This window comes from Budorcas taxicolor, chromosome X, assembly GCF_023091745.1.
Source record: "Budorcas taxicolor isolate Tak-1 chromosome X, Takin1.1, whole genome shotgun sequence".
Taxonomy (NCBI): domain Eukaryota; kingdom Metazoa; phylum Chordata; class Mammalia; order Artiodactyla; family Bovidae; genus Budorcas; species Budorcas taxicolor.
In genome coordinates, this window is record NC_068935.1 from 94,683,040 (window position 1) to 94,693,088 (window position 10,049).

A 10,049-nucleotide genomic window follows, 5' to 3' on the forward strand; every position below is an offset into this window, starting at 1 on the left:
CAACCCACTCCAGTGTTCTTGCCTGGAGAATCCCAGGGGTCCTATGGGGTCGCACAGAGTTGGACACGACTGAAGTGACTTAGCAGCAACCAGAATTGAAACATTTATCTTTTCTCTCTACTTGCTCTTTCCAGAGCTTCAAAACTCTTAGGTGCCAAGCAACTTTATTGGATAAATTAGGAAGGTTACCATCCTTGGAAAACAAAATATATGATAAGCCACTGGCGTGACTTTCCTAGCCCTGAGAGATCTTTTACAAGTTCAGTCTGAGACACCTTTTAAAAGTCTCAGCAAATCAAAAAGTCTCCAATCAAGCATAGTTATATAAATCTACAAGCCAAATTTTTGAGATCTGACTTATTTTGCAAACTAATTAGTCTTAATTTGGTTATCAGTTCAGTTCAGTTGCTCAGTCGTGACCGACTCTTTGCAACCCCATGGACTGCAGCATGTTCAGGCCTCCCTGTCCATCACCAACTACCGGCGTTTACTCAAACTCACGACCCTTGAGTCGGTGATGCCATCCCACCATCTCATCCTCTGTCATTTCCTTCTCCTCCTGCCTTCAATCTTTCCCAGCATCAGGGTATATTCATATGAGTCAGTTTTTTTGCATCGGGTGGCCAAAGTATTGGAGTTTCAGTTTCAGCATCAGTCATTCCAGTGAATATTCAAGACTGATTTTCTTTGGGATCTCTTTGCATTCCAAGGGACTCTCAAGAGTCTTTTCCAACAGCGCAGTTCAAAAGCATTAACTATTCAGTGCTAAGCTTTCTTTATAGTTCAACTCTCACATCCATACATGACAACTGCAAAACCCATAGCCTTAACTAGATGGACATTGGTTGACAAAGTAATGTCACTGCTTTTGAATATGCTGTTTGGTTGGTCATACTTTCCCTCCAAGGAGCAAGTGTCTTTTAATTTCTTGGCTGTAATCACCATCTGCAGTGATTTTGGAGCCCCCAAAGATAAAGTCAGCCACTGTTTCCACTGTTTCCCCATCTATTTGCCATGAAGTGATGGGACCAGATGCCATGATCTTAATTTTCTGAATGTTGAGCTTTAAGCCAACTTTTTCACTCTCCACTTTCACTTTCATCAAGAGGCTCTTCAGTTCTTCTTCACTTTCTGCCATAAGGGTGGTGTCATCTGCATATCTGAGGTTATTGATATTTCTCCTGGCAATCTTGACTCCAGCTTGTGTTTCTTCTAGTCCAGCGTTTCTCATGATGTACTCTGCATAGAAGTTAAATAAGCAGGGTGACAATATACAGCCTTGACGTACTCCTTTTCCTATTTGGAGCCAATCTGTTGTTCCATGTCCAGTTCTAACTGTTACTTCCTGACCTGCATACAGATTTCTCAAGAGGCAGGTCAGGTGGTCTGGTATTCCCATCTCTTTCAGAATTTTCCACAGTTTATTGTGATCCACACAGTCAAAGTCATTGGCATAGTCAATAAACAGAAATAGATGTTTTTCTGGAACTCTCTCTCTCTTTTTTTTTTTTTCCCATGATCCAGCGGATGTTGGCAATTTGATCTCTGGTTCCTCTGCCTTTTCTAATACCAGCTTGAACATCTGGAAGTTCACAGTTCGTGTATTGCTAAAGCCTGGCTTGGAGAATTTTAAGCATCACTTTACTAGCTTGTGAGATGAGTGCAAGTGTGCGGTAGTTTGGGCATTCTTTGGCATTGCCTTTCTTTGAGATTGGAATGAAAACTGACCTTTTCCAGTCCTGTGGCCACTGCTGAGTTTTCCAAATTTTCTGGCATATTGAGTGCAGCACTTTCACAGCATCATCTTTCAGGATTTGAAATAGCTCAACTGGAATTCCATCACCTCCACTAGCTTTGTTCATAGTGATGCTTTCTAACGCCCACTTGACGTCACATTCCAGGATGGCTGGCTCTAGGTGAGTGATCACACCATTGTGATTATTTGAGTCATAAAGATCTTTTTTGTATAGTTCTTCTGTGTATTCTTGCCACCTCTTCTTAATATCTTCTGCCTCTGTTAGGTCTGTACCATTTCTTTTATTGAGCCCATCTTTGCATGAAATGTTCCCTTGGTATCTCTAATTTTCTTGAGGAGATCTCTAGTCTTTCCAGTCTTTCTATTGTTTTCCTCTGTTTCTTTGCATTGATCGCTGAGGAAAGCTTTCTTATCTCTCCTTGCTATTCCTTGGAACTCTGCATGCAGATGGGTATATCCTTCCTTTTCTCCTTTGCTTTTTGCTTCCCTTCTTTTCACAGCTATTTTTAAGGCCTCCCCAGACAGCCATTTTGCTTTTTTGTATTTCTTTTCCATTGGGATGATCCTTATCCCTGTCTCCTGTACAATGTCACGAACCTCATTCCATAGTTGATCAGGCACACTATCTATCAGATCTAGGCCCTTAAATCTATTTCTCTCTTCCACTGTATAATCATAAGGAATTTGATTTAGGTCATACCTGAATGGTCTAGCAGTTTTCCCTACGTTCTTCAATTTAAGTCTGAATTTGTTAATAAGGAGTTCATGATCTGAGCCACAGCCAGCTCATGGTCTTGTTTTTCCTGACTGTATACAGGTTCTCCATCTTTGGCTGCAAAATATATAATCAATATTATTTCAGTGTTGACCATTTGGTGATGTCCATGTGTAGAATCTTTTCTTGTGTTGTTGGAAGAGGGTGTTTGCTATGACCAGTGCGCTCTCTTGGCAGAACTCTATTAGCTTTTACCCTGCTTCATTTTGTACTCCAAGGCCAAATTTGCCTGTTACTCCAGGTGTTTCTTGACTTCCTACTTTTGCATTCCAGTCTCCTCTAATGAAAAGGATATCTTTTCTTGGATGTTAGTTCTAGAAGATCTTTTTGGTCTTCATAGAACTGTTCAGCTTCAGCTTCTTCAGCATTACTTGTTGGGGCATAAACTTGGATTACCGTGATATTGAATGGTTTGCCTTGGAAATGAACAGAGATCATTCTGTCTTTGGGATTGCATCCAAGTACTACATTTCAGACTTTTTTGTTGACTATGATGGCTACTCAATTTCTTCTAAGGGTTTTTTTTTTTTTTTTTTTTTTTGCCCATTGTAGTGGATATAATGGTCATCTGAGTTAAATTCACCCATTCCAGTCCATCTTAGTTCGCTGATTCCTAGAATGTTGATGTTCACTCTTAACATCTCCTGTTTGACCGCTTCAAATTTGCCTTGATTCATGGACCTGACATTCCAGGTTCCTATGCAGTATTGCTCTTTACAGCGTTGAACCTTGCTTCTATCACCAGTCCCATCCACAACTGAGTGTTGTTTTTGCTTTGGCTCCATCTCTTCATTCTTCCTGGAGTTATTTGTCCAGTAGCATATTTGGCACCTAAAGACCTGGGGAGTTCCTCTTTCAGTGCCCTATCTTTTTGTCTTTTCCTACTGTTCATGGGGTTCTCAAAGCAAGAATACTGAAGTGGTTTGCCATTCCCTTCTCTAGTGGACCAGATTCTGTCAGACCTCTCCATCATGACCCATCTGTCTTGGGTGGCCCTACACTGCATGGCTTAGTTTCATTGAGTTAGACAAGGCTGTGGTCTGTGTGATCAGATTGGCCTGTTGCTGTGATTGTGGCTTCAGCCTTTCTGCCCTCTGATGCCATCTCTCAGTGCCTATGTCTTACTTGGGTTTCTCTTACCTTGGATGTGGGGTATCTCTTCACGGTTGCTCCAGCAAAATGCAGCTGCCCCTCCTTACCTTGGACATGGGGTAGCTCCTCTCAGCCACTGCCTTACTGTCTGAGCCCTATTGAAGCCCCCATGGAAACAGGATTAACCTAACAATCAGTCAGCTGACAATATAATCCCTGATTTTTAATTTAATCGTGCTTCTATCATGGGTTTCCATTATATTTATTTTTATTTTTTGTCCAACTATTGATTGTGAAAACTGATAAACATCTTGTACTATTCTGATGGATGTGAGAGTTGAATTATAAAGAAGGCTGAGCATCAAAGAATGGATGCTTTCCAACAGTGGTGCTGGAGAAGACTACTGAGAGTCCCTTGGACAGCAAGGGAGATCAAACCAGTTAATCCTAAAGGAAATCAGCCCTGAATATCCACTGGAAGGACTGAGGCTGCGGCTGAAGCTCCAGTATTTTGGCCACATGATGCTAAGAGCTGACTCAGTGGAAAAGACCCTGATGCTGGCAAAGATTGTGGGCAGGAGGAAAAGGGAAATACAAAGGATGAGATGATTGGATGACATCATCGACACAATGGAAAAACTCTGGGAAATAGTGAAGGACAGGAAAGCCTGGTGTGCTGCAGTCCATGGGGTCACAAAGACAACAATGCTTAACTCCTTGTTGTTGTTCAGGGGCTCAGTCATGTGCGAATTTCTACGATCCCATGGACTGAAGCACACTAGGCTTCCCTGTCCTTCACTGTCTCCCAGAGTTTGCTCAAACTCATGTCCATTGAGTCGGTGATGCCATCCAACCATTTCATCCTCTGATGTCCCCTTATCTTGTCTTCCATCTTTCCCAGTATCAGAGTGTTTCCCAAGGAGTCAGATTTTGGCCTATAGTTAGCCAAAATATTGCAGCTTCAGTATCAGCCCTTCCAGTGAATATTCAGGGATGATGTCTTTTAACATTGACTAGTTTGATCTCCTTGCAGTCAAGTGGACTCTCAAGAGTCTTTTCCAACACCACAGTTGAAAACATCAGTTCTTTCCTGCTCAGCCTTCCTTATGGACAAACCCACATCTGAACATGACTGCTGAAAAATTTATAGCTTTGACTATATGAACCTTTGTTCACAAAGTGATGTCTCTGCTTTTTACTATGCTGTCTAAGTTTGTCAAAGCTTTTTTCCAAGGAGCAAGCATCTTTCAATTTCATGGCTGCAGTCACTGCCTACAGAGAATTTGGAGACCAGGAAAAAAAAGACTGTCACTGTTTCCCTTGTTTCTCCAACATTTGTCATAAAGTGATGAGGCCAGATGTCATGATCTTAGTTTTTAGAATACTGAGTTTATGCCAGCTTCTTCACCCTCCTCTTTCACCTTCATCAAGAGGCTCTTTGGATACTCTTTGCTTTCTGCCATCAGGGTGGTATTATCTGCATATCAGCAGTTATGGATATCTCACCCAGGAATATTGAGCCCAGCTTACACTGCATCCAGCACAGCATTTTGCATGGTATAACCTGCATAGAAGATAAAAAAGCAAGGTGATAACATACAGCACTGACGTACTCCTTTCCCAATGTTGAGCCAGTCCGTTCTTCCATGTCTGGTTCTAACTGCTGCTTTTTGACCTGCATACAGGTCTCTCATGAGGCAGGTGAACTGGTGTGCTATTCCTGTCCCTTTAAGAATTTTCCACAGTTTGGTGTGATCCACACAGTCAAAGGCTTTAGTGTACTCAATGAATAAGAAGCAGAGATTTTCCTGAATTATTTTTTCCAATACTGGAGCAGTTGGGAATCATCAGAATGTTCCTGCTGCCACTTAAATATAGTCACCCCTACATTTGTATTTATACTTCTGTGATCAGCCACTGTATCCTTCAGTTCTCCCCTGCTTCATGCTTACTCAGCAATCACCAGGTCAACGTATGTTAATGGGTCCTATCGCACAACTTGTTGAGCAGAGAAAATTCAAGATTCCTTAGTCTGGCCCTTTAAGTCCCCTGTTCCCCCAAAGTGAGGCCTCCATGGGCAAGTTGACTTATCCACTACCTCCTGATGCATACACCTCATACAGCAAGGAGAAGCCTATGAAGCCAAGCTTGTATATACAGACAACATTTCCCTGCCCCATATCCCTGTCTGTTGTTTGGCATAAAAAGCATCCTGGAGGGACCTGAGTTCTTTCCTCATCAGAGCAGATTTACTCTCACTCACATCTTCTCCTATTCTCATTTGGTTCTGTGCATCAAAATATGTATGCGAAGTGATTTTTGGTGCCCTCTTAGTCTCTGAATAAGTCAGTTGGTATATTGGGAAGTGCACTGTGCTAGGAGTCTGGGTGGATAACTTCTAGCTCTGTATTGACATGACATTATCAAATCTGAACTATGCACCAATTGCTAGGTAGAATTTTAATTCAAGTGTCCAGGGAGTGGTTCTTTAAGCCTGGAACTAAATCTGCCATCATCTTCCTCAGCTGTATTTCCTCTCTCATCCTGTGCTAACTCCCCCAGAGCACTCAATCCATAGTGTAGCCACTGTCAGTGTTTTCTCAGTCTCAATTATGTGGTGTGCACCTTGAAAAAAGGGGCCATCTTCTTTCTTATGATGCAGTTAGTATTGCCTGGCAGAGTGTCTGGATATGTGGGCACTCAAATATTCTCTGAATGAAGGATCTCTCCTGTTTCTGTGTGAATGGATTTGGATATATAGCCATAATGAATGATTGAATCCTACCTCTCCAAATGCATTTGGCTAGCTTTTAATGTGGTGTAAAATGCCTCAGCATGTATATGAGAAAAGTATTTGGATCTTGCTACTTGTAATCCAATTTGGTTAATTTGCAACATGAGGTTTTAAAGACCTCTTTTGGTTACAAGTATCTATGGCTCATTTCCCCCACCTCCAAACCCAAATATCATCCCTCATCAATCAACTCCACAACGTGTTGAAATAAAGAACAGGTTAGGAATGACACTTCCAATCAGAGCTTCTCTGTTTCAAGGGATTGAGCGGGGAACTGCACCTGCTCAGCATTAAAGAAATCCTCCACAGGACAACTGGAAGAACTGAACGAGGAGGCACAGATGAAGGCTATGGATTATATGTTTCTCTTTAGCTCCAGGGAACATTCCTTACTCACAATAAAAAAAATTACACTTGCTTCCTTTAGTTTCACCCCAACAGATTTATGGAGATATTGTCTAAGTTTAAGATGTACAATGTGATAATTTTCATACAGGTGTATGTTGTAAAACCTTTCCCACAATAAGATAAAGGCACACCTCCTTCCCCTCACATAATTAGCATTTTCTTGTTGTTGTCACGGTGAGAACATTAATGATCTACCCTCCTAGCAACTTTCAAGTATACAAGAGAGTATTATGCACCATAATCTCCATGCTATACCTTAGGTCCTCATAACTTACTCATCTTACAACTTAAAGTTTGTATCCTTGGATGATCATCACCACATTGTCCACCACCCCCAAACCCTTCATGCCCATTTTTGTTTTTATAGTTTAATGGTATTAGATCAAGTCACTTAAAGAAAAACACAATTTGAAAGGGGGAAATGTTGCTTCCAGAGAGCCACAGTTTTACTGGTCATGGTGATGACTGAACAAAATAAAGAATACCAGTGCAAGGAGTAAGTGTGGGTAGTTGGGCACCACACTCCCAACTTATTGCTCTAATACCAGGGCAGGGGAAGAGAATGGAAATGAAAGAGATCAGGATATATCTTACTTCATGCATTGTTCCCCTTTAGAACACCATCAGACATTTATCCTGTTAAATCTAGCATTAGTCTTAAATTTGTGACTTGGGAAGAGATCAATATGTATGACCTTTGCTAAAACTCATGCTGAAAGTAAATAAATTAATTAATAAATAAATAAAGACTGTGAGGACTGTCAATACAGTTTTTGAGCTAGGACACTTTAAAAAATTCAGAGAACAGTGATAAGAGATAAAGGCAACATGAAATGTTTTATTGTGAAAATACCAGCCAGGTGAGCAATGTGACATCATCTCAAGTTTCAGATAACCTTTGATTTTTTTATTGGTTAAAGATAAAACACAGTTTTTTAACGTTACTTCATGAAATTCACTTGGGGATGCAGAATAATAGGTGTGGTCCTGGTCAGACCATTAAAGATACAGGTTCAGAAGTGTATGTTTCTGTGTGTGTGTGTGTGTGTGTGTGTGTGTGTGTGTGTGTGTGTGTGTGTGTCTGTGTATGGAAACTACCAAGGCAGATGGTATGACGAAATTTGAATTATATAGATCTTGTAATTTATCTTCTAACCTTGGGTAAAGGGCAAGTATCTTTTTCATGGCCCAAATCTAACTATCTGTGTGCATGTTTGGACTGAGCTCCTCCAAGGGACATCGTCTGTAGCCCAGGGCAGGCAGTCCCTGGGGAGCGAGCCGAGCTGTGACTAGGCCTGGGCGACAGAGGGCGCATCCATGACCGAGGGGTTCTCCTTCTCAGGGGCATCATTCTTCTTGTCAACAGAGACAGAAGCAGGTGTTTCAGTGGAGCTCTTCCTGATCTTGCCGTCTTCTCCATCGGAATCCTGTCCCTGGGCGCCAGGCACTTGCTGTGGGTGGCAGGACGGGTTTTGGGGACGGCAGGATCTATAGCGTGGAGGGGGCCTCTGTGGTGGATGGCTGCTGGGTTCGTGCCTGCTCTCGCTGTACTCTTCCTCCAGCTCCTGCGAGATGCCGGGTGAGCATCTTGGAACAGGAGTGGTGCTTCGGTCCCTAGGGCGACTCAGCAGGTAGCTGGGGCCCAGACCCCGCCGAGGATGCCCCTCTTGCCTTGCGTTGGGGCAGACCCAGGCTGCCGGTCTGACCAGGGGCCGCTGGTGGTAGCCAGGATCGATGGGTGGCAGGTCACAGATGGGGCCCTGCGGGAGGGGCAGGAAACACCTCAGTCGTTGGTCTTGGGAATGGCCAGGCAGAGGGCATCTGAGGCCCTGGGCCACAGTAAAGCCTTCACCGCTGCCCTCGTTTTCATCAGGATCACCTTTCTTGCTCTTGGGACCTCGCGGTGGCAGCGCATGGCTGTGGATGCTGAGGCCCCGGTGGATGCTGGTGCGGTGGGCAGTGTAGCAGCTTCCCTTCAGTGGTGTGCCCGCTGGCCTGGTCACGTTAGCGGCCTTGGTGCCCCGCTCACCCTGCACCACGTCGAACTCCAACGTCTCGCCATCGTCCACGCTGCCTTGGTACTTGCAGAGGTTTTTCCCAGTGATGACTGTATAGTGAACAAACACATCTTCCTGGGTATCATGCCTGCTGATGAAGCCATACCCTTTCTTCTCCTTAAACCACACGACAGAGCCTAGGACCCTCTTAGCGATGACATTCTTAGGCACCTTTCCCTTGGCGCCTCTGATGGTGGCCTTGGGGATCCCATCCCCGCTGAGGTGGCCTGTGTCTAGGGCGAGGTTCTGGTCTCTGCCTCTCAAGGATGCTAGGGGTTTCCACGCAGCATGAGGACAGAAGAAAGTGGCCACATCCGTGAGGGTGGCCTCTCCCGCCTCACTCATCAGGTCATCCTTGCTCTCCTTTCTCCAAGAATCAGGGGGAAATTTGTCCTTCTGTGGTTGGAAGGGTGGGAGGGGGCTCGAGATAGAGGCAGGAACCTCTCTCTGGGAGGTTTGTGGGTTAGGGCAAAGGGCTCTCTGGATTTAGTCCAAGAGTTTTGGAGAGGCCTGTGGCATCTCCTGGGACAACCGAGACGTGGACCAAATAATGGGTGCCATAGTGCTGGTGAGCTCTCAAGGGGTAGGGCTGGGGTGGGGCCTTGAAGTAGCTTGAGCTAGGGGGAAGGCAGGGCGGGGAAAATATACTTTTCCCCAGCCTCCCGCCACCACATCACAGTACTCCTGTTTCATGACAGAGAAGGAGGCACACTTCAAGCTCTAGGAAAGGACCTTAGCACCCTCTTGCTTGCCTGAATGGATGTGAGGAGAGGACCTACTTTCCACTCCTCTTCCTTGGTTTGGGGGATTCACAGCCTAATAAGGGCACTCACTCAATATTCTCACAAATCTCTGATCCTCTTCTGACCCCTGTGGAGCCCATTGTGTGGGTCAGACATGTTGTGTCACTTGAGGCAAGAAGACAGCCGTGTGATTTGAAGACCAATCAAAGAAAACTGCTATGGGTTTTGTCTGTTTTGTTTTTGTTTCCCTTCTGAAGGCTGCCAGGCCTAGAAGGCTAGTGCTAAGAGGACACTAATGTAGCACATGTTTATCTAGACTAGTGTTATGATTGTGTTGACCTAAAACTAATAGACTGCCAGGGATTGCTCCACCAAAAATGAGTTTACTCTAGATAAACAGAGAATTGCAATTCAGGGTCTACAA

The 10,049-nt window shown here is 44.0% G+C and overlaps 1 protein-coding gene across 1 annotated transcript; it reads right to left on the reverse strand.

Moving 5' to 3' along the window:
• Positions 1-8,114: 8,114 nt before the first annotated feature.
• LOC128069578 (Y-box-binding protein 1-like) lies at positions 8,115-9,227 on the reverse strand. Its single transcript, XM_052662719.1, has one exon. The coding sequence runs from the start codon at positions 9,225-9,227 to the stop codon at positions 8,115-8,117; it is 1,113 nt and encodes a 370-aa protein (XP_052518679.1).
• Between the last annotated feature and the right edge of the window lie 822 nt (positions 9,228-10,049).

What these genes read in the sequence shown, in the direction of transcription:
- LOC128069578 (XM_052662719.1), bottom strand. Translation starts at nt 9,227, where the DNA reads ATGAGTGAGGCGGGAGAGGCCACCCTCACGGATGTGGCCACTTTCTTC.